The sequence below is a fragment of the Drosophila pseudoobscura genome, chromosome X, assembly GCF_009870125.1.
Source record: "Drosophila pseudoobscura strain MV-25-SWS-2005 chromosome X, UCI_Dpse_MV25, whole genome shotgun sequence".
Taxonomy (NCBI): domain Eukaryota; kingdom Metazoa; phylum Arthropoda; class Insecta; order Diptera; family Drosophilidae; genus Drosophila; species Drosophila pseudoobscura.
The window spans coordinates 3,741,659-3,766,784 of record NC_046683.1 but is presented as its reverse complement, the minus strand read 5'-3'; the positions used below and the strand labels follow the sequence as shown (position 1 = coordinate 3,766,784).

The following is a 25,126-nucleotide window of genomic DNA, read 5'->3' as shown; positions in this document are numbered from 1 at the left end:
AGCGGACAGCTTTGGGTCCCAGGAGCTTTATCCCCCACAGACACCTGTACGATGTGAGCTTTTGCCACCTCTTTCTCTCGCTGCAGCAGAGCAGAGCACAGCGACGGCGCTGCTCGCACCATTTATCATTTTCCTAAATGATCGCTGCCTCCTTCGCTAATACTGATGCCGGGTGCCCACGCGCTATGTAGTGTGCTCCCCCTCTCACACACGTACCCCTCTGGGAGGCACTCTCCCTTTCCTATTCCCTCTGCCGCCTTCACGCACCTGCCTGCCTGCCTGTCGCCATCGCAATCGTCGTCGCCGCCTGGCGGCGTGCGATCTGTGTCTAACGGGGCTTTTCAGTCTCCTCGCGATGCTCTTCCGTTGATCTTCACGTGCGCTGGCGACGTCGTTTCCTTTCCTCTCGTTTCGTTTCTACTGCTCTCTCTTTCTGTTCTCTCTACGGGTGTGTGTGTGTTTTTTTTTTAATGAAAATTAAATATGAATAAAAAATGGAAATTTTAAAATGCAACTATACCTTAAAACAAGTTTTTGATTTTAAAGAAATTACCTCTAAGACAAAAAATTACTGATTGATAAAACTGATATCAAAAAGATAAAAAACAAACAAAATCTAGAAGAACAATTAAGAAAGATTTTTTCCATGCCAATAACTTACTCTTTAGACTTTTAAAATTAATATGATTATAGTAAACAACTTAAATAATAATATACAAAAAAAATGTTAAAGACAAAACTATATTCAAGTAGATTAAATTGAAAAATATCAATACATTGCAATACAAAATAAATAAACATTTAATGCACTTAAATTAAATCAATTAAATTTTCCCAATACAATTCAAATAATATAAAAACGGATTTAAATTTCAGTTTTTTTTTTCGATTCAGATCAATGAACAGGTGGCAGCAATAACATCAATTAAATGTCCATTCATTAATACCTTTTCATTTCCCAGAATTTTTCCATTAGTTTTTCCAATATTTTTTATAACAAAATATTGATATATATTTTTTTGTTTGCGAGTGACAAAGAATGCCCCATGGCGCGACTGCCAAACAAGTTTAATTTGTTTTTTTTTTGTTTTTTCTGCCACATACTTGTGTGCCTCATGTGGGGCACATTTCTTCTACCACTTCTCCTCATTATTGTTGTGATATGTTTCGTTTTATTTTGTTTCGCTTAGAAATATTTGCGTTTGTTCCACGGAAAATAGTGAAAAATCGTGTGTTGACAAATTACTCGTACCATTTGCAAAACATATGCACAGAAATAAAATATGGAAAATTTCAAATGAAATTACAGCGAAGGCGTATAAATATTTGAATAATTTAATTAACCCTCAATGACAGGCGAATGGCCGGACCAAGAAATACAATTACTAATATAAACAATCAGCCGAAAAATCAACACAAAATTCACCCAAAAATCAACTCTACTTATTACGAGAAACAGGTAGGAGAACAGAACACATATTTTGATCTATCTATTTTAAATATACATATGCAAAATGATATTTTAGATCTTAATACGAGTATCCCGAAATATTTGAATGATTTTCGGTAGAGAGCAGATCAAATATACTCGATACTCACAATCGAAAGCAATTGTTTTGCCCGCCACCGTTCAAGTGACACACTTGAGCAGAATTCTGAAGAGATCATTTAGGAACCCCTAAAGACACATATATGTATGTATATACATATATATGTATATATATTCTTGTTTGTATGGTTTACCTTCTACTTACATACATATATACAGGTATACTCGCACTCGCAGTGGCACTGCCACTGTCACTGCCATAGCCACTGCCAGCGGGGCACTCGTATATGATCCAGGGCCAAAAAACGAGTGGCATTTTTTCAGTATTTCCGCTACATTTGCATAGTCCACGAACAATTTGAGAGACGACTCAATATAGAACAGAGGACCAGAAGAGCAGCAGAGCATCAGAGTAGCAGAGCAGCAGAGGCATGGTGAACAAGGGGTGTACAGGGCAATCAAAGATGATTAAAATATTGAACGAAGTAGCATTACCATTTCACATTTCCATTTCAATTCAAAAGCCGCGACGACAAATCAAATCGTTTACCCAAAAAAAAAGTACAAAAAAAAGAAGGTGAATTTTCACACAAATACGAGTAATGTGTGTGGAACTTTGATCAAGAAATAGAACCCAACATGAAGCTGGGAATAGGCCGGGTGATCACATTCTCAAGCCACGAGCTCGAACTCAATTAGCATTCGGGGCGGCGCAAAGTGGAGACAGGGAGAGCCCTGGATGGATGACAGACACCCACCCTCTGCTCAGGGGCAAGCTAATCCCGCATCTAATAAATCTAATCATCATTCTCCACCGACTCGTCTCAGGTTCACAATTGAATAATTGAACAATCTGCCGAATGAAGAAGGTCTATTCCATTGAGAGAGAGAGCGCGGTGCGGCATATGCCACATGTTGTACCCGATGAGAGATCCCGGGAATCGAGAAGCGATGATCTGCGAAAAGTTAAAGTTTATTAAGTCAAGTAGATGTTTAAACATAATATACCAAGAAATGATTATCGTTATAGGCAAAGAAAAGGTGGCTATGTCTGCAATGTCTCATTTTTTTCATTGCTTATTGTTTATATTCCAAATTTATGTATGATATATATTGAGCACATCAATTTCATGAAGTTGCAATACAGATGTTTCCAAGATTTAAAAAATCCACAGCAGAAAAAACTTATAAGAATCAAACTATCCTTTAGATCTTGTTCAACAATTAAGCATCTTTATGGTGTAAAGTATTCATATCATGATCTTCAGCAATCATGATTATAATTGAGTGCATGATCATGAATACGAAGAAATCAAACTGCCAAAGTTTGCCAAACTAGATCGATGAGAGAACAGAAGAATTTCTTCTTGAAGTGATTTGTCTTTGCCATGATCATCGTAGATCTGTTTCCCTCTGTATGCCACCTATGTATATGGCCACTATACACTATCCGCGCCACCCCTTGAGAGAAGCTGATGACGCGACCTTGAATCAAAATAGATTTTTATGCGCAACATTTATATTTATTTCATTTATTTTTCCCTCTTTGGCCGAGCCAGCGCCGCACGATCGTCGCACGATCGCCGCACGTCACCAAATGCCAAGCAATATTTGAATATTTTTTTTCCTCTGAATTTGTCTCTCTCTCTCAAAGAGAATCGCTTGGCCAAGAATGCAGCCGGAGATAACATCATCTTTGAATTCAAGTGGAAATGCATTTTCATTTCGCATTTGCATACCAGATTCAAATTTAATTGAAATTGAAAGAGTGGTGTCCGCCGGGGCGTACGAGTACGATGCCAGATGAACTGCTCAACGATTTGCTGAATGGTGCACATTTTTCCCCACACCAAATCATATTTGTATTCAGGCGTTTGATTGTTGTGTGATTGAAAAAATCCATCTGGGGGAAGCGCTTGTAAAACATGGAAAGTTCAAGCCGACATTCAGCAACGCTTCATTCCTGAATTTTACATAGAATTTCAATCGAAAGGTAGCGTTGCCTCATACCCCCATTCCCCTCGGGAAATCCAACTGAAAAATCCATCAAAATCCCAATCAAATGCAACGCATGTTCAAGATCGACTCTGGACTTTGACTATTGATTGGGCTTCAGTTTCAGATTTTTACTTTGAGAGTCCCTGGGGCTGTGCGTATCGAAAACCACTCATTCATCTTGACTAAACATTCATCTAAGGGGCTGACAATTTAGTAAGCCATTCAGTCATTTTCATAGATATGGATAGCACAAAGAACCAGGTTTCCTCACTCTACCTCTCTCTCACAGAGTAGCTTAGCAGTACAAGGAATACACTTTGTGGTCTATCCAAATGTAGCTTACAAAAATTTACCTAAAGCTAAAAGTGAGAGTTACGGAGATCTGAAACTATCTTTCCGAATGCTTCTAATGAAAATTCAGATGAAATATAATCAAAATCGAATCAAATTTCTCATAAATGTTAGCCCTACAAATTGGTAGTGCCATTAGCTTTTGACATTTCCTTAATCAATATCTATGGAAGACGACAGATTTCCGGACATTCCGGAGGCAGCAAGCACAGATGCTCAACGGCAAAGATGGGACAAATAAGATGGCTAAAGAACAGCTAAAAAAGAGAGAAAAATAGAAAATGCAATTAAGAGTGGGTCATATTATTTATGTAGTACTACTTTGTTATTCTCGTTTAAAAATATAATGCCAAAGACAACACAAACAAAATGCAAAGCTAAAAGATTTTCACAGAAGCAGGAATATCGAGCGGCGAGGCAGATACACGAATACCCAGATACACAAAGAGAGGGGGGCAAATCGAAGATACAAACTAATAATTCTAAGAAAAACAGAACAACAGAAAGGTCAAAAAGCGAAAGAAAGAAAAACGAAAACAACGACAAGCAAATGACAGAAAATATCAAATCAAATGCATTTAAATGGCAGGTGAGCCGGTGCCTCCGTGGAGGCACCCTCTCCTCCACCCCACTGTGACAGTGACAGCAGGAAAGGATGCGAAGGGGTTGCTGCCAGAGCGGAAGCTGCTGGCCGAAAGATCCATTAGTATTGTGGACTGAATCAGCCAGCAGTCGTCTAATGACGAACCATCCCTCCCAAAAACTAAAATAGACCAGAGAGCTTCAAGGAGCAGGGGAGCCGGGAAGCACACTTTTGACACCTCAATGTCGTTCGCGTATCTCTTAAGTGGAACCTGGGGGCTTGGGGCTTGGGGTATCTTAGGGAATTACCATACCATACCACAGCAGAAATGAGTCAAACGAATCAAAACAAGAGGAAAAGATTTCCCAAGAATTTAGATGTCAATTGAGCAGATCATACGGACACACATGAAATGGCCCCAGAGGCAAAAGAGACCAGATCAAAATAAGGCCCAATCTACGATATTTTGGCAGAATCTCTAACCCATGAATATTGATATTTCTAAAGAATTAACACACTCAAGAGGAGGCTCTTCCCTGATATTAATGATGAAGCCAATGAAGATATTATAATGATTGGAAACGGAATCGATTCCTTTGCCAAAACCACATAGATACAGTCAATAAAACTCTCATTTGCCCCCCGTCATACCCCTCTAATAGAACCACCCCAAAAGAACCTATCCAACGGACAGCCGAATGTAAAAGAAATTTCCCGATGCACGTCACGTAATCTCTGTGAATATCAAATTACCGGCGATAAAAATTGCAAAAATTGAAATGCAATAAGGCACTAAACATTAAATAATTGACATGTCCATTGGCGAGGGGCAAACAAGTTGCATATCAAATTAAATGCGAGGCCCAATCCCTCCATCCTACCATTTGGGCAAAATTAGTAGAGAGGGCTCGTTCGATACGTTCGTTCGATATATGGACTCATATTTGTGCGTAGGCACGTTGGAGCACGTGCGCGGCTTAAAAACTGGCAATTGTTGTATATGAAAATCAAAATTAAAATTAAAATGAAGCACAATTTATGCACGCGACATGGCCAGGCCACCCAAAATACATCACTTGATCGCCCACACAGATCTACTCGGAATTGGAAGGGGTGACGCTAAAACGCAGCATTAATTGATTAATTATGCAAATTTAATTGTCAGGCTGAAAGAACAATATCAAAACTCTGTAGCATCCTATAAGGGTAGTGGGGAGACCCTGCGTGAAGACCCCTTTGGAATACCCTCACCCATCTAGAGTGATACCGAATCGAATACCGATCTCTACTAGGCGATCGGATCATGCTGGAGCAATGCTCTTTTGGGTCTCTGATAAACGTTTCCCTCACTTATATCATCAGGGTTTCCTCATAAAGGTAAAGAAAGGCTAGCCAAACCCAAGTACAAATCTTGGTCTTTTCTTTCTGGCTTGAAAGATATTCCCGAAAGCCAACAACGGTTTTATACATCATATTTCCAATTAACTCTAAAATATTATGATTATATTGATTTATGAATGAACAGAGATCGCTCTTCGATCGCTCTTCGATTGCTCTTCGATTGCTCTTCGATCGCTCTTCGATCGCTCTTCGCTCGCTCTTCGTTTTCTCATTAAAACTAAATGTTTACGCGTGGTGTGTTGTGCGTCTGGCCAATTCTTAGGGTATTTGTCGGATTTATGGCGTAAGCGTATAAAAAAGTGTATAGAACAAACAAACAAACAAAGAAACGAATAAAAGAGCGCTCGGCGAAACGAAAATGTTTGCCCAAAGCCGTCAGACAATTAAATATGAGCAAACACAGCACCAGGAACCAGGCAGGAGGCTGTAGACAGGAGGCATCAGGCATCATATACATACAAACATACACATAACGTACACCCCCACGTACTAATTAAGTGGCCAGCAGTGTGTGCCATGTCCTGCGTCCACCTGTGCGTATACGTAATTAATTCCATTATAATCTCTTACGCATAATAAAACAAACAGAGGAGCGGCTCGAGTGGGGACGGACGGGACTGCTGGTGGGTAGCGGTGCGACATCAGCAATCATAAAACATTCTCCTTGCGGCTGGCTGGATGGTTCAGTATCCTCCAGTATCCTCCAGTATCCACGGAGTAAACCAATGCCAATGCCCGCATCGCGAACGCCAGAGCCCAGCGGCTTCTGCAATTAATTGACACTGAATTCATTTTACCGCCTCCGCATTCGTCCGTTCTGCTCGCTGTTGTCGGTTCTCGGTTTTCGTTCTCATTTCCATTTCCATTGGATTAAATTTCATAAATTTGTCGTTTGCCTTTTTTTTGTTGTTTTTTTTTTTTTTGGGCCCCTGGTCGCATACGGCGTATACGTAATTTGTTTATGTCGCATGCGAGAATAAAAAGGCGAATAATATGCGTATGAAAAGCGAATTTCCCTGCTTAACTGGCTCTAAAAATATACGCGGGAAAGCAACAAGAGGGTATGGTAGGCCTTGACATGGAGAAGGAAAGGCAGCATCTTTGGTACTCGGGAAGCAGACATCAAAAGTCATGTTGCATCCGTATAAGATAGATGCCACAGAAAGGAATGCAAGTAGAATAAGAAAACCCTTTCTGTTAAGGCCAAAACTCATGAATATTCATTGGAACAAGATTATGTTCACCCGAAAGGGTATCAAATGCTGCGACTGTTCTCTGTACTCTTCCTTCCTTCCCTGTTAATACTGTTTGCTTCCATCAACAGCACCCCATCCACCCCTTGCAGTCATCATCTCCTGTTGCCACCTTAGCCAATGAAAGCTTACAAATATTTGCGATTCGTGTTTATTATTTATTTTTTGTTCGCCTGTTTTTCCTCTTGTCTTGCTGACTTTTCTTTTCCTTTATTTTTTTTTGTGTTCTTTTCTTTTGGCATTTTTATGAGCTACATCAAAAATTGTTTTTCTTGTTTCGTTCGTTTTGCTTCGTGTTTTCTTTTGTTTATAAACAAAACGCCCAATTGACTGCTAGCCAAATGATGGCTAAATAATAATAAAAGCAGAACCAGCAGCAGCAGTAATCTCTATGGTAGCCACGGAGTATGTGGGAGTACAAGGGGGCTGCCTGTACACATTTGTGAATGTGGGCACATCGGCAAATAAATATCATTTTTTTAAATATACAAACTTAGAGGGGGAAACTGATTGTCACTGGTGCGAATATATATGTATTTGTGCAACTGTAATTAAATTTATTTTGGAGGATATTTGTTGGTCCACCCTGCAATTATTCCATAGAACATTTTAAAACCTCTTTGCTATATCAATGTTGAATAGAATCTGTGATGTATAGGTATCACTTTTACCGTCATATGACCATCAGAAGTAGTTTCATCCCAAAACATGTCTCAAGATGTCTCCTTAGATTCTTATCAACCAAATGTTTGATAGTAAAACCAGTCGAAACGCGGCACACGTGGTGCGACACTCTAGTACCAAAAACCCAAAGGTAATCCCTCTTTGAGTGCAAGATCAATTGGCTCTCGTTAATGGAAGCTTTGATCAGGGTCTCGATACCTATAGATTAACTTTTTTTGTTATGAATATAATAAAACGCAAAATTTAGTTATTTTGTTCAGCCTTCTTCTAATTGCACTTCCGTAAAAAAGTTTCGAAATTGGAATTCCATGATGCGTAATCCATCGACGAATCAAATCCACGTTTTGCAGAATACTAACCGGAAACAAGGCTAATTGAAGGTACATATGTTTTTATCTAAAACCATTTTTTTGCGGAAATTTTGACGATATTTAAATGAATTAATTAATTGGAATGGAATGGAAGATAGAAATGGATTATCTGCAGAAGGAGTACAGTGATAATTTAAGCCGGAAAAGAATAGAGGTCTGGAAACTCACTTGAGCATTGGCTTTAAACAGGGCTTGAATATGGCTTGTAGGACGATCAATCCAGTTATTGCTGTGGCCACCGGACGCAGACACTTGCGTAAAGTGTGGAGTGTGGGTTCCAGTTCCTTTTTCTCCTTCTTTGACTCATCGTCAGTTTCAGAGTGCAGGACATAAAATATATGAAATTTTGTGAAGATGATTAAACCACAGGCCAATATCTTGTTGGCCAACATCTCCTCTTGTAGAAAGGATAGATATCCTCTTCTGTTAGACGCAAATGTTCACAATATATTTTACGCGTTGACGCGTTCTATGTTTGAATATTGGATGTTTCTATATTTAAGTAGGAAGGGTTATTTCTGGGCCTACTAGTTTTCCTAAATTTATATCTCTGAAACTCTGAAAATTTTCGGTTAAACGAAGTATCATTAGCCTACTGTTTGTACACTTTTTATTGGATTAAGAGCCTTTCAGCGTCTTCTAAAAATCGTATAATAGCTGTAGCCCGATTTGTAGGATTTCTCTGGAGTAGAACGAAAGATAGATGGACTTACCATGGGATGTGTAACGAAGAAAACCAATATGCTGCAATGAGCACGAGAAACGTGGCATGGAATTCGGAGAGTGTCAGCCCAAAAATGCCAAGTTCTTTGTCCCAGACCAAAGCAATGTCCCGAGGTAATAATAACCAAACGAATTTAAAAATATATCGGATGCCCCTCCCACCGCCAAATTAAATCCATTAATAATCATCAGCAAAGAAAACGAAACTAAAACAAGAACAACGGCAAGACGAACAAGCAAATAAAGTGAATAAAATAATAATAAAAACCTTTTAGCATATCCATGGCAATCCCCCAAGCTAATGAGGCAAGCGGGCGTGCGGCATGGGGTGGCCGACTCCGACTCCGACTGCGACTCGGGGAATCCCCCTCTACTCAGGGCACTGCTTTCAGCCAAAATAACAGACAACAATGTTGCCAGCTTGTTTTAGTTTTTGTTTCCATCTTTTTGTTAGGTTTGGGGCAACGGGGGCAGTAATGCTGCTGCTGCTGCTGCTGCTGCGCGTGGTGGTGGTGCGGGGTGTGGCAAGGTCTGCGAGGAGGGGAGCGTGGAACATGTGCAACAATGTTTTTATTTTGGCTGAGCTTATTTTTAGTTACTTTTTTGCTGCTGCCGACGCTGAGCGAAAGAGAAATAACTTTCTAAATAAACGCAGCGCATTTAGCAACAATGGAGGCGCCCCCACCTCCCCCCCACCCCGAAGTACAACAGGCAAGAAAGAAAGTATATTTTCCGTTTGATACCCATTGATGGTAAATCGGCTGGAATATACATAGTGCTCCGTCCTGGCGAAAAGCCTGCTTTAAAGCCACACTAGACATTTTCGCCCCTCTAATAAATTTCTCATAATTATCCAAAATTGTGCTTCAAATGCTTCACTTTGGCAGTGCAAAAACCATCATACTTTCTCGCAAGGGTATCCTGTATCCTGCAAACATTCTTAGCAAACGCAACAGCAATAGCTGGAAACACACATGCACACACATACATATGTATGTAGGTAGGTATGTATGTCTTGTACGTATAAACACTTTCCGCTTTCGCTGTCTGCGCATTTTCGTGACGCTTTTCTTTTTTCGATACCCCATCGCAGGCGGGTATATACATTTTGGCTTCCTGTAGGGATACAAGGGATTGCATATGCATCGAATGTATACAAATTGGATTGTGGCCATGTGGCATTCGACTTTTCTAACTGACTAACGGCGGAAACAGAGATAGTCCTGTGGGAAGAGCGGTAGAGATAATCGATTTTTATACATTTCAGAACCAATTTTGCTGGACTGAAAGCCGAGAGACGTGCTGGAACGTACACCGAAGGGTATCCGGTGTATCGGTGACCGGTGACCGGTGGGGAGTGTCGGTGTTTTCCTACTGTTTCCACGAGTATTTGTATTTTTTTGCGCTCGTCGCGTGGCAAAGTTTTGCTCCTTGCAGCATTTTCATTTTATTGCCGCGCAGATTAGAGTTGCACAATTGTTAAATTTTCATTCCAATTGTTCTGCTTCTGCGTGTCCTCCTTGCTGTTGTTGGCCGCGTTTTTGGTTTTAATTTCTTTTGGGGGAAAGTTTGCGGCTCGTTGAGCGAATGGCCCTGACAAAAACGCCCTCCGTCCTGAGGCTGTCCAACTAATTGACGGAACGAAGGAGAGCTTCGCCAAAGAAAAGGCTCTGGCAATGGCAATGGCGATGGCAATGGCAATGGAATGAAAATGATAATGCTAATGCTAAATAAATAAATGCTTGGCTAACCATCCGACAACAGCCGCACAAAATTGTGAATAATGTCTTTCACTAATCGAATTAATTCAACTGCAAATGCACTTGTTGGAAGCTGGCTCCAAATTTACGAATTGGATTTCTCCGTTGTTGGATTTTAATTTGCGGTTTTATTGTTGGATTTTTGCTTTCATTGTACACAGCTAGAGGGCGTGGCCCTGAACTACGAGTTCAAGGAATACGTTCAAGGCGAAGCAGTGCAATATTTATAGACGGATGGACTTTATAAGAAGAGATAAGAGACCGGAGGCAGGGATGAACCAGTCTTGTTCAATGCAGACATTCAATAGATTAGCGATCCCATACCCCCCCTTACCATCCGGCCACACAATCTATCATCTGCATCTTAGCTTCCTTCTTCCTTCCACGATGGAAGGTGATGGTGATGAAAATACCTATTCTCCAGATATCTCAATGTAGATATCCCCATTTTGAAACGATTAACCTGTTTTCACAGCACTTTTGGCTCCCTAAAACAAGCCTTCATTAGCCACTTTTGGTGACGAAAAACCACTCAACATTTTGTATTGATATCTCCCTGATGTCATCAGGTTTTAATCGATGTTTATCCTTTACCAAGTACGGACAGTAAGCAGCTCCAGACGAACGACTGTCGGGCCTCGGCGCATCGATTTCGATCCAGACTCTAGATCCGTGAAGCTATGTTTGACAAAAGAATTCAGTCTTCGAATTATAGTACCTTAAAGTAGCACTCATTGCTTTTTCTTTACATGGGATTGTTGCTCGGAATTACGGATACAGTATATCCGTTGCTTGTATATTCGGAAATGTTGCCTTTTTAGCATTGCAAACATTTTAACAAACTCATCGCGCTTTCTGAAAGAATCTGTCGTGAGCAGTATCATTTGATTGCTATATACTATATACACAGACGTACATATATATCAAGTTAATGTTCCACACACCCACAGGGAGGAGAGGGGGGTGGAGTGGCACGATGCTTTTGATATACATAAGTGCGGGGATTCGTTCTACACTATGATGCAACACATATCATTTGCATGTTTGTGCGATGCTCGTTTTTTGCGCTGCTGATTTCCTCCTTTGGTCCTGTCTGTGGGCGGAGAGAGGGGAGCCAGTGCCGTGCACGATTGAAGATTGAGAGAGAGAGAGCGCAAAGCGCAGCGCGTGGTGAAATGCAAGCGAATTTGCATAGAAAATAGACAGTTTGGAAAATTGCATTCCATGTTGATAACTTAAGGCCCCTCCAGAGTCCTGTCCCCCACTCGGCCGTGCAACACGCCAGCCCGCCAGCACACCACCCTGCCACAACCCAGCGTACCTCTTAAACCATTCACCAGCTGCAATTGAAAAGTAGCTTGAAGCAGAAGCTTGCAGCATGCAGCATGCAGCATGCAGCATCCACCATACAGCATACAGAATGCAGCGCCGTGTGCATAAATATTTTGTTTAAGTTTTATGGCAATGGTCGGGGGGTTGGTCGGTCTGTCGCTCCCTCAGTGTGGTGGCCCTCCCCTCTCTCCCTTCCTTGCACTCACACGTTACGTGAATGTCACACGATTTATGTATAAATGCTTGGCCAGAGACTTCTGGACCCTGGAACCTGGACCCTGGTCACACCTTGAGCGAAATGCAATTTTGTCTGTCAAAAAAAGAAAAGGACACGAAAGAAAGGCCAAACTCAATAGCCGAGGCATTTGATACTCTTTCAGAGAGAAGGTTCAAGGAATCCGAATCATACAGCCGCCTCTTTGCAAGGGTATACGAAAAGTGAGGCTGGCACAGAGGCAGGAGCCGGGGTTGGGGCAGGATCTGCCAGTTGGATGGGCTGTCAGAGCAGTGCTGCACCTTGGCCTGGACCTGGACACTCGTGGCAGCAGCATTCTGGAATACTTCGTACGTTATTCACCGCAGGATTTTCAAATGATTCAAAATACATACCATTTCAAGTGTCGGCACTTTTTGACTCTTATTATACACAAATCATCAAATTGATGGTCTGCTCTTGGTGTAACATTTCAAGCCAAGGCAATTACTGAGAAGTTTTCGTTCGGTTTAAGGAAAAGAATGATGAGAGTGGAACGTTCCGTTCCTTCATGTTGCAATCTGTCAGGGTGGGATTTCCGTTCTCCCAGGACTGCCAGTCATTAGTGTGATGTGAATATTCCAATATATTAAAGAGAAATCCAGCTTACCCACCAACAAATTCAGTTCCTGTTCATCTTTAAGCCTTTTTCCTCTGCAGAAAGTGAAGCCAAAACTAGAAAATAGACAAAACAAATTCTATTGGCTTTGCTCCGCAGAAGCAGTTTTGCTTTTAATAACCGAGTTTTTTTTTAAAGAGCCAAAATCGCAAAGCAAATGCAAATGCTGCCCTGCCCCGCTCCGCTCCGCACCGCTCCATGGCAAAGAATCCGTCAAAGAATGTTTGATAGGGGGCGACATTTTTTCACAAGAAGGTAGCTCCGCCAGTCGCATAACCTTTGCTCCAAGTCTAGCCAGTATATGTAGTTGTTGTACGCATTCTCAGGGACATATCTCGCAAAGTCCGTGCACCATCATCTCCTTTACTTGCATCGTTGCCTGTTTGCTTTGCCACAAAGCCTGATGATGCCGCCGCTCCTGCTGCTGGCAGTGGGACCGAGCTCGGACCGAGCTTGGAGCCGACTGAATGACTGAAAGACTCCCTGACTGACAGTGAGTAAGAGGGAGAGTGGACTGACTGACCTGACTGAGACAGCGACTGGGGCTGGGGCCGAGGCGTGGGCAGGGAGCTGGGCACGCGGCCCTGTCATGATGCTGTTGTAACTATTTGACTTTATCTCCTTGCCGCTACAGATCCTTGGTAAACATGGCGGAGCACGGGAGGGTGAGGTAAGCCTGTGCCACAAGGCAGTGCAAAGGTATGAGGAATGTGGCGATGACGGTGACGGGAGCCCTTCTATAAAGTAAAGAAGGCAAACGATAAACAAAGTCTACAAAACCGTTGACTCGTTGACTCCTCTAGTAGATTTATATGGCCAGGTGCCAGGTGCCAGGACCCAGGATGAGGTCTCTGAAGGAAAAGTGTGGATTTTTCCCTGCCTGTCAGTTTTTCCATTTAAAGTTCATTTTAAATGTGGGGCTTAAATGCAACTTGTCATAATCAGGCGCAAAAAACATGGCCGCAGGTCTCTCTCTCTCTCTCTTTGTCTCTCTCTATCTTCTCCTACTCCTACCCCCCCCCACTGATCTTGTGTGTGTCTGTCTCTCTCTCTTTCCGCCTGCCTTAAAGTTGCTTCTCCATTTTCTTTGTAGTTTGTTGCCAATTAGGGGCAAGGCACATTTTTGTTGTTGCTGCTGGTGGTGGTGCCGCTGCTGCCGCTGCTGCTGCTGCTGCTGTTGGTGGCTTGAGAAAATGGCACACAGCCACTTGACTTTCCCATGCTATTGTTGCCTCTACTACCCCTGCTACCCCACTACCCACAACCCACTGAGCCACTCACTAATTATGCAAAGGAAAAAATACATAGAACGAGCAGTACCAGTGCCAGTACCAGGGCAGGTGCCGGTGCCCGTGTCGGTGCCGGTGCCGGTGGAGGAGGAGCAGGGAGCAGTCGAAGGTATTTCTGTTGCATCTGGTCGTACTAATGTGGAACGCGGCGGCCCAGTGGCGGAACACACAAAAAGTAACAAAGACTAGTTTTGGAGGTGTCGAAGATTTTGATACCCTCCCTATGGCAGGGCATGCACATACCTATATGATGTGGAGTACTGTGTGTGGGAGTATCCATGTGCAATGTCTGTTGAAAGTTGAAAATATTTATACCCACTCCTCGCAAAGAGTATGAGAACGAACCGCAGCAGAAACAGAGTGGGTGTTGAGGAATTCAAGGTATATTCCTTATAAGGTGAGGTTGCGATACAGCGCGTAAAAACATGCCACAAAACACACATTTTTAAACACAACGTTTGATGTCGAAACGGTTTTGAAACTGAAATTTTTCCATAGAGATTCTGCGCCACCTTTTCGTCAAGAATTCGGAATTATACCCTTGAGGCAGAAGTGAGCGTGAGTGAGTGTGTGTGTGGAGCGAGCGTATGTGGGTGGGCGGCTGGACCGTTGTCTTTTCTCGCACGTCCCTTTTGGTCCTGCTGTGCCTGTGCCTGTTTGCATGAGTGTGTGCGTGTGGGTGTGCTAATTTAGGCATCTTTTGTTTTTTGCGCCTGAAATGACACACATACTCGCCGTGTGGAGTGCCGGCCGTGTGGAGTGCGAGCGGGAGAGGGAGATAACAGCCTGCAGAGAATGACGTTAGAGTTGGACCAGTGGCGTACGGGCCATGTGCATACCCTGGAATGGACTGGTGATGCCCAGGGTCGAACAGGATAGTCGTAGACATTGCAAGTCCTTAAAAGGTCAAAATAAGATGCATTAAAATATTTTATATCTATTATTTTAAGAAGTGGTTTTCGCGGCGATCAATTGGGGCAATATATCGACGCGTTCCCTTAAAAATGGTTATAATTTTAAAAAAATTTAGAATTGAGAAAATTCAACAAAAATTTCAATCAAGTGGTAACATATTTAATCCATGAATATCCTGTTAAATTCAAAGCACCAAAATGTGAGTATTTTTCTGCGATTTAAGGATATACATATGTACGTGTGTTTGTATATTCTACATATACAAAAGTATACTCACAAAAAAGACCAAGAAACAAGCAAAAAATGAATCATTGTCTGGGTGCAAGAGGAAGAAGAACTGCAAATGGGAAAAGTAGTAAAGGAGGCGACTCCATCAGTGAGAGAGTGGGGGATTGCAATGAGTCGCCCGTTCCCGTTTTTTTTTCCTATTTAATTCTATGCGGATATGATGCCTGGCTCCCCACACAATCCCATTCCTACGTACTTATTGTATGTACATTGATAACTGTTGTGGCAGGCGTAGGTGAACTTCTGGTCGGGATTTTTTGGGGCTTACGCAGGAGGCCGTTGAGAGCCATTAGCAGCGTTGCCTGGGCGAAGGGTTAGGGTAGAGCCGATTATCGGCGTCAAAAAACACACTATAGGTTCTCTGCTGCTGCTCAGATTTGGCCTGCAAAAATAATAGATGTGTCCAGGATAGTGGCATGGCATGACGACTGTTCAAGCATGCCTTGGAGCTGGGCCCCGCACAATCAGCGAAACATCGTGCTGGGGGATCAGTATTACCTTCAAGCTTTAGCCAATGGCCAGAGAACGGGGGAGATGGTGGAAATCCCTAGAGTCCACGAGAGACGGCCTCTCCGCCACATGCATATGGATGTATCTCTCGCCAACAAGGATTCGGTGGGCATTGAAGGCGACATCACGCGTTGGCCCAGACCCACCATTCCCTGAAGCAAATGATACAGACTTGAGGGCCACCCCAAAATACTCGGGATCCCTGCCCTGACCACCTATGGGGTCCCCCCTTTTTTCTGTACAAATTTGGATTTGCATAAATCCGTTCCGTATATTAATAACACATCATCCAATAGTTGAATTTGTGTTTTCCTTGGGAAAGAGGAGGCCACCTTCAATCCATGGGGATTCCCCGGTCTGGCTGCAGCTGCCCCTCCCACAAACTCTCCTCCCACTCCACTCTACGAAATGTCATCAGCTGTGTGGCCAGAAGTACACACTTTTCGGTTTTCCGTTTATTTTGTTTCTTATTTCGTTTTTGTACTCTCTTTTACACTTTTTGGGTTTTTCGCTTAATGCAACGAATATCGTTTTACGGTTTTCAGATGGGGTGGCGTGGGTTGCACGTACATACGTGCAATATTTGCGAATTTTCCACTTGCTGCATGACAGTGAAGAGGGCGGGGTGGTAGGTGGGGGATAGGAGGAGGCGTTAGCAGAATGGCGGGAATTTTCCACTTTTATTGTTTTTAAAACGCTTTCCAATTTTTAGCTCTTCTTCGTTTAGTTCTATTTTTCTGCTGCTCCTGCTGCTCCCTGCTTCCTGGTTTTGTAGTGTTGCTCTTTGTTACCCTTTCAACGGACAATACTATGATTCTGATCAGATTGTAACGCAACAGGAAGTAGCATCGGTGATCCCATCGGACTCGAATATCTCAATCCATTGCTCGAAAAAAGACTTTCCCCAACCGATGGCCTATAAATCGTTCAACTATTGGAGGTAGCATCGGAGATATCTTTCGAAAAGGGCATCAAATGCCTCGATACTGGTTCTTTCTTTCCTTCTATCTATCGGGTTTTTGTTGTTTAAGTTGCAATTGCAATTGCAGTTTTATTTTACGCGCAATTTGTCTGCTCTAGGCGAGCGGCGGGGGGGTGGGGTGGGTTGTTGGTGGCGGTGGCTCGTTGAGGTCAATGGTGATGGTGCTCCAATAACATTTTCGACCCTCCGCACACCCACAGTCCCACACTCCCACAAAGTGAATCAAAAGAAATAAGCGAAAAAGCCCCGACAAAAAATCCGAAATTGAAAACCAATTAAATAAGTGAGCTTTCTCTTTCTCTCTCTCTCTCTCTGTGGGTGGGTGGGTGTTTGTGTGTGTGTGTGTGGTCCAAGTGGAAATGTAATTTGAGACAAAATATCCGAGTGGCTGTGTGAAAAATTTAGCCACAACATACAACCGTAAGACAACGCTTCTTGGAGCTGTTTTAGGGGGTCCTTTTACAGCACTCCTTAAGCGATATTGGCTCTCCAATATCAGTATCCTTATGTATATCCTTTATCCATCCTCCATCGTACGTACTATTTATGCATCATTTGAAAAATTATATCAATGCACTTAGAGGCAACGTAAAAATGCTCTAATTATTCAATCAGACTTTTGGGAGCCTCTTTTTGTCCCCAAAACATCTCCTCCTAGCGGATATTTTTCTTCAACTGTCTATCTTTTGGGAGGTTTTTCTCATTCTTTCAGTGGGGAAAATACTACTCCAACACACTTTTTCCACCTGTATGTCTATCTATATCTTGAAACTTGAATGTACCCCTGAAGATCTGTATACAAAGAGGTGGCTATAGCTTTGAGAATATAGCTATAGCCCTAGAGAACTTATACCCATTCAAAAAGTGCCGGTACTTGTCCTTAATTGTCTGTAAGTCCCCTACTATGATGCGGGTAATCCGATACCCACAGGTGTAAGCTGAGTAAATTACTTATGATTTTTGATTCTTAATCATTATTTTATTTCCCTCTCTCTCTCTTTTTAGTAGTGCAGACTCCTGAGGGCTTTTGGGGACGCACGGATCTGTCAAAAGTGCAATCGGAATCGGAATCGGAATCCTATTCGCAATAAACAAGCTCTCAAGTGCTGTGCTGTGCTGTGCTCTTGTCCGTGGGTTATAGGCCCAAAGAGCAATTGGAGGCTGCCTTTTGGCTGCCTGCAGCCTGGAGCCTGCAGCAATGACAATGTCATCGGCACTGAAGCTGGCGCTCGCCGAGGCCGTGGCAGAGGCCGCGGGGACCGAGGCAGAGGAGGCAGCAAAATCGCCCGAGGCGGGCGTTGAAATGTTCTCGGATGCGGATATGGCGGAAGTGCGGCATGTTGTTCAACGCATTTTGGTGCCGTGCGTTTTTGTTATTGGACTATTGGGAAATTCCGTGAGCATTTATGTTTTGACGCGGTAAGTGCACTTGTCTACCCACTTAGCCTCTCCCTCCTGTAGGGGGGGGATTATGGACCCAACCGGTTCGGAAATGGAATGGGAGTAACCATTCCGCAGTATTATTTTGGGCATCCTACATATGTATATGGCATCACTCTCTCCCTGTGGAGGGGGTGGCTGTGGTGTGGATGGTACAGTGAAACATGGCACCGAGGAACAGGTACGCAGCGCATTAAACACGGCATTTAATTCTAGCCACCGTTGCACTTTAAAATTATTTCCAACACCGACAACAATAGCAGCCATTTTATGTGCTCCAAATGCAGAAACCGGGGCGGGGGTACGACGTCTGTTGATACCCTGTGAATGGGTATATATGGGAAATATAGTATATGGGAAATTGCATTGGCAATGACTGTGGCATCCATAGTCTTCGATAGCCAGATGTTCAAAGAGCCAACGGGAGGGGTATGCTGGGTAAAGAAAGCAATACAAATGGCTCTTACAGGGTATCAAATGCCTCGGTTCCGTCCCCCGATGGACGCCATCTCTTCTCGGTTTCTTCTGTTTTTGTTTCTGTTGTTTAACAGATAAGAGACCCTGGGGCATGGCTGCCACGTTGCAAGAGAGTCCGATTCAGTGGTAGTTTTCTGCTGCCGCTGCTGCCACTGCTGCTGCTGTTGTTGTGGCGAGAGCATTCGAAATGGTTGCAGGATGAAAATATGCGACAGTTGTGTGTGCCCTTCACTGTGGCATCAGGTGTGCCTGTCTGCCAAAAAAGGTCCCATTCAAATCAGAGCCTTACTGAAGATGATGGCTATGCCGGGAGTGCCATGATTTGGTTTGCCCCGCAACAAGTTGGCTCCCCCTTTATCATCCTCTGACTGCTCTGATGGGAGATAGGTATATCCTTTATTTGAGAGAATAACTATTTGAATCATCTTGGGGCTCGCTGGATGCCTGGCAGAACAATCCAAAGAGCAGCTCATTCGTGGAATCGACCTGATTGTGGCCATTGGGTGGGTGGGAGTCCAGAGAGAGCCAGAACTACTATAAATGCTGAACAGTTAGTTTTTATTATTGCTCATTTTTTGCCTTTATGACTGTGCCGACATTTGCGTGAATTTTCGAAAAATGCCCATCGTCCTGGACTGTCCTGTGCTGTTCTGCCTGCCGGTTGGCCCCGTTGACTCGCCAACGCTTTCGGGCAATTTGGTATTTCAATTGGTGTTTCATTTTGGCAACGTTTGCATTGTCCACCAAATTGTTTGGCCTGATTTCAACAGCACACACATTCGCAGACACAGATACAGAATGCATAGAGATACAGAGCAGTGCAGATACATATGTACATACATATGTAGATAGGGGAGAGAGGGAGAGGCCAACAAACACAAATTGCTATTCTTTTGATTTGATTCTTGTCACCATTTAGGAAGCGCATGAGGTGCACCACAAACATTTATCTAACGGCCCTGGCAATTACGGACATTGCCTACCTGACCTTTCAATTAATCCTAACACTCCAGCACTACGAGTACATCAAGTACCACTGCGAGATCTACTGGCGCCTCTACGGATACTTTGTCTGGCTATGCGATGTCTCTGGTGAGTAAAAGACGTATATCTTATGGGGAATCTGGGATCTATATCGATCCATATTCGAGATATTCGGGCGAGCCGGGGGTAATCGCAGTAAAGTAGTGGAATTGATCTGACGTTGATCGACACTATCCCTAGTTTTCATAGTAGCCTCAGCAGGACACCTTAGCACAATGGCCCCTCTTGTCACCCTTTTTCCCCCCCAATCCCAGCCATCAGCCATGCATCAATGTTGGGGGCACATCAATTGGAATTGCACCTGCGGCTTGCTGCTGCTGCTGGTGTGCTGTGCATCAATTTCATTGAGCTCTGTCAATTTACGATGCATAGCGTTTAGCAGCGCTTTCTACAAAATGCAACAGCGGTCGTCGGTCAGCTGCGGCTCAGAGCCATCCGAAAAGCGCCATCGGAAGAGAAACACTCGCACTCGCCATCCCCCCGCCGCCCCGGAGTGCGTGGCTCATCAGTGGACAACACGGACGTCAATCGCTTAGAGTGCGCAACCGACCGGCATGGCATTCGCTCGGGGACGCTGCCAGAGCAGGGAGTATTCATTGGGGAGGGGAAAGGAGGAGGGGTGGAGGGGAGGAGCACCTTTTAATAGGTGCAATGCATGGGCAAGTGATTGTGTCTGTAAGTCATGCTTCTAACCATCCCTCCAACCGTCTCTCTCACCTTCTGTGACAGCATACATATCCATTTACATAGCCGTGTGCTTTACCATAGAGCGATTTATCGCGATACGGTATCCGCTGAAGAGGCAAACGTTCTGCACGGAAACCCTGGCCAAGAGGGTGATATCAGGTGAGCATCCCCCCCCGGGGGTGTCCTTTGACTGAACGCGTGATCCCCCCTTTCCCATCCGCTCTTCCGCTTCGTTTTGACAGCCGTCGCCCTCTTCTGTTTGCTGTCTACGCTCTCCACCGCGTTCGAGCACACAATGGACATCCACTGGAAGTTGATTGATGACGCCTACAAGCCGTGCAATCAAACCCCGGCCAATGTCTCGCCAACGCCCTCGCTGCCCACACCGGCGACCGTGTGGCACCAGCATCAGCAGGATGACCCCGAGGTGACCACCATTGGGAGTGCTGCAACGTTTCCCCTCTTCGACGGCAGTGGCAATGGTAACGGTAACTTTAACGGTGATGGGGAGCCAGGTGAGTAAACGTTTACCCCGGGATCCCCAGGATCCGCCTCCCCTGCACACACATACATATATGTATGTACCTACATGTGATAGCAACTACAATATTTGCTTTCTCTGCTGCTCCATCTCCGCAAACAACAGGCAACATTCCACGTCAGCAACGCCGCCGGCACTGGCCGTCATCTGTGACGCCGCCGCCGGCCCAGAGTGAAACTCTAGATGCCACCAAGCTGTGGCAGCAGGGCTCAGAGGCGACAGACGGGGAGCGCGACTCCATAGAGCGGGTCACGGAGAGTCTCCTGCAGTTGTCACGTTCCGGACGTAGCGGGGAGTTCAATCACTCGGATGCATTCGCATTTAATGTAACGGAATATTGTCAAAATGTGAGTGGAAAATGTGCGTTGCCCCACGGAGACGTCACCTCAACTTATGCTTAAGAAAACACACCTGAGGCTGTCCTTTAGGGCTAAGATCTTGGAATTCTTTCTCCAAGGAGGCAATATCTTGAGTTCAGCTTTGCACTCTCCTAAAGAACTCTCGGAATTACTGATCTTAGACCTCAACGGGGAATGGCAAAGTTCAGCTTCCAAAGAACATCGTATAAAGTGAAGCCCAAGTCTTTACCAGGATTCTTTGATTATCTCAAGACTTTTTCCCATTATCTTTTAGATGACTGTTTTTACTCACACTTTCTCGGAGCTGGGCAACAACGATCTGTATGTGAACGTGTGGAGCTTGTTCACTCTGTTGGTATTCGTGCTTTTTCCACTGTTCCTGCTTGCCACGTTCAACTGCTTCCTCATCTTGCTGGTCCACCGATCGAAGAGCCTACGCGGGGATCTAACAAATGCCAGCAGCATAAGACGCACCAAGGTGAGTTCCATCCACGGTCCACAATCCACAATCCACCATCCACATTCAAACTCTACTCGACCTTGCAGCGGAAGTCCAACACTGGTCTGACGGGCAGCGTTTCGCAGGAGAATCGCGTGACAATCACTTTGATCGCCGTCGTTCTGCTGTTCATCGTGTGCCAGCTGCCGTGGGCCATCTATCTGATACTCGACCAGTACATGGAGATTGCGCCGGGTGCCAAGGTGATTGCCGGCAACGTGTGCAACCTTCTGGCCGCCCTTAATGCCGCCTCGAACTTCTTCCTGTACTGCGTGCTGTCGGACAAGTACCGGAAGACGGTGCGCGAGCTGATCACAGGGTATCGCTATCGGCGTCGCCATGCCCGCAACAACACGAGTCTCTATGTGCCCCACACGACCACCACGCTGACGCACATCAACGGCGACCATCACCATCATGGCGCGCCTTACGGTGGGGCAGGCGGCAGCAGTCGTCGCAGCTGCAGTCGGAGTCGCAACAAGGCGACGGCCACGGGTCGCCTGATAGCGTGAGTCGTGCCGCAGTCTCGATTCTCGATTTCTCTGGCAAAAGCGTGATTATAGCGTCACTCACTCAAAAGATGATGGCAGAAGTGTTTCTCACGAGTACTGAACGAGTCACGAATGAGTCACGAATAATGAATGAAGGCTTGAAACATACGCCTGCGTAGAATAATGAGTAAAATACATATCTGATCGATCAAGGGTGCACTATCAAAGTTTCACCGTGATCCAAGCCTGAACAGTGCCTTCATTTCGGGCATTTCGCAGACGAAGGACTCTACATATATACATATCTCTCTCTCTATATACAGATTATATAACATACATTGTGCCATAATGTGATGATTATAGTTTTATGATAGTTAACCTAAACGTAATTGTTGTCCTAAGTACTAAACGAATCAAATACAAAACACAAAAAAGACACTCCAGAGAGTTTCAGTTACAGAGTGGCATGCTCCAATGCGGGGCATGCGGCAGGGCTCCCAAGGGTCGTCACATGAAACGTGGACAGCAGGACAGGCAGTCCACACGGCAGCAAAGAATATATCCACAGACAGACAGAGAGATGGACAAAAAAATAAAAGACAAAGTGCCATATTCGATATGTATTCAGATACAAGAGAGCGGCCTATGGGGCGTTTTTTCTCTTTTGCGATAATTAAAGTGTTGACAATGGCCAGCACAACCCCCAATTCTTTGGCAATCTTCATCGACATTTGCACGAGTATCTCAGGCACAGAGGCAGTGGCTTGACCAATACCTAATTGAATGCCAGCCAAACCACTTAAAAACGAGGCCCAGAAACAGAAACCAAGCCAAATCGAAAAGCTGCAGCTCCTGGCTCTCAGCTCGGCACAGGGCAGCAGGGCCACAGGGCCAGAGGGCCAGAACGGCTCCAGCTAAGCCGATAATTGAAGGTGCAGGCTGGTCGGTGGCCGATGGGACGCGCTTTGAATCGAAATCCGAGCTAGAGCGGCAAGAAATGCCAGAAAAAAGTGCAATTTTGTTTTTAGCATGCGAAATCCCCCACACAAAACACACGGCCAGGAGAGACCCAGAGTGGGCTTAATGGTAACTAAAATACACGCAGCACCATATGCATTCTAGACACACAGACACATGGATGCAACCGCTGGTGGCAACGTAATGGAGTAACAAACATTTGCGGCTTACTGCATTTCTACGTTGTGTGTGTGTGTGCGGGTGCTGGGCTTATCCTGCACACAAACACAAAGAAAGAAAGAAGCTTACAATACTTTCGGCATAACAGGGGTGGGAGTGGGAGAGTTTCCAATTGATAAGGGAACGAAGAATGACCCCATTGAGTATTGATGGAATTTAATGTCATTCTCAGGATGTAGCTAATATGGAGATCTTCAACGCGAATGATGAATGATCTTACGCCAAGAATCGTTTGGAATCGAAGGCCAAGAAGAAGGAAACATTATTTTGGGTTTTCCAGCACTGCCACCTACTGCTGGGCATTCCTAATAAGATCATGATCTGCCATGGATGGCACTGTCCATATATGTATCTGCGTTCGGCGATTACCGGTCTCTGGCTTTGGCTATATGTTCCATTCATCAGCATTCGTTCATCCTCCAGCTGCCAGGGAATCCTGAAAGAGCTGCGGATAGCCCTATTCCGATGGCGATTCCGGGCGCGTTTCTGCCGCAGTGGAATCGAGAACCTTGCTGAAAAACACAACTGCAATTTCTGTTTATTTTTTTCTTTATTCATTGCCCACAAAGACCAATAAAGAAACAGAGTCCCTGAGTTCTAGAAACATGTCTTAGATCTTACCATTATAGTATCTTCCTTCCCGAGATATCCTTTCGTATGATGCACTTCTTACTTGTCTGTTGGTTTCTTTATGCTAAAAAGTACGCAAAGGAAACCCCAAATGGGAAAATAGAAAAGGAAATATATATTAAAATCGAGCAGCTGATTCGCCTGCCCCACCCTCTACTTCTCTTCTCCTCTTCTCCCTTTCTTATGGAGTGCATGAAAAATTACAAGTCAGCTTCACAATTGAAATATTTCCGCCACAACGCACTGAAATGCGCAATCGAAAATAGTTATCTCTCGCCCGGCAACCCACTCGACCCACTCCCACCAGAAATACGGGTGCGGGTGCGGGTATGAGTGCCCGTACGAGGATGTATGCCATCGATGGGTGGAACGTGGCTCTGAAGTGTGCTGGTGCGAGTGCTGCACGGATGTGGCAGCAACGAGCGAACGGAACGGGGACATCGATGTGCGACACATATGTGCATTATGTGGGGCCCAGTCGCCAGTTTCTGGGATGCCCGATTCTGGTCCGAAAAATTTCCATATTTGATTGTTTTTGAACGCCTGCCGTAGGACAACAGGGGGAGCAAGCGTACAGAGAGAAAGAGAGAGATCTGCGGCGTCTGTTTATTGAAAATGGCATATAAAAATCGAGTGGGCGTGGTCCGATTGTCGATTGCCGATAGCCGGAATGTGGAATGAGAAATGGGGACAATGCAAAGGCATAACATACGCAGTACTTTGAGGGCGCTCGGCGGAACGCATGCATATATTTACATACACGTTACAGGGGAGATATCTATAGCTTCCTGCCCTCCCAGCTAGCCCAGCCAGTCCAGCCAGCCCAGCGTTCCCCCCTTCCAATCCGCCTAACCAAACATCATCCAAAATGATAAAAAATATTAAGCAAAAAACCATTCA

At 44.4% G+C, this 25,126-nt stretch overlaps 1 protein-coding gene across 6 annotated transcripts; it reads left to right on the top strand.

Moving 5' to 3' along the window:
- Window positions 1–89: 89 nt before the first annotated feature.
- On the top strand, window positions 90–22,825 carry Proc-R (Proctolin receptor). 6 transcript variants are annotated; one of them, XM_033381957.1, is made up of 10 exons: window positions 90–448; window positions 1,191–1,459; window positions 8,080–8,199; window positions 17,870–18,280; window positions 19,698–19,870; window positions 20,552–20,668; window positions 20,752–21,024; window positions 21,156–21,397; window positions 21,684–21,887; window positions 21,956–22,825. In XM_033381957.1, the coding sequence occupies exons 4-10, from the start codon at window positions 18,060–18,062 to the stop codon at window positions 22,418–22,420; spliced, it is 1,695 nt and encodes a 564-aa protein (XP_033237848.1). In that variant the 5' UTR covers window positions 90–448; window positions 1,191–1,459; window positions 8,080–8,199; window positions 17,870–18,059; the 3' UTR covers window positions 22,421–22,825. The 6 variants fall into 6 exon arrangements, with proteins under 6 accessions (XP_033237848.1, XP_033237847.1, XP_033237851.1 ...); XM_033381956.1 differs by having other exon boundaries at window positions 17,867–18,280; XM_033381960.1 differs by lacking the exon at window positions 8,080–8,199 and having other exon boundaries at window positions 1,357–1,459; window positions 17,867–18,280.
- The last annotated feature ends 2,301 nt before the right edge of the window (window positions 22,826–25,126 follow it).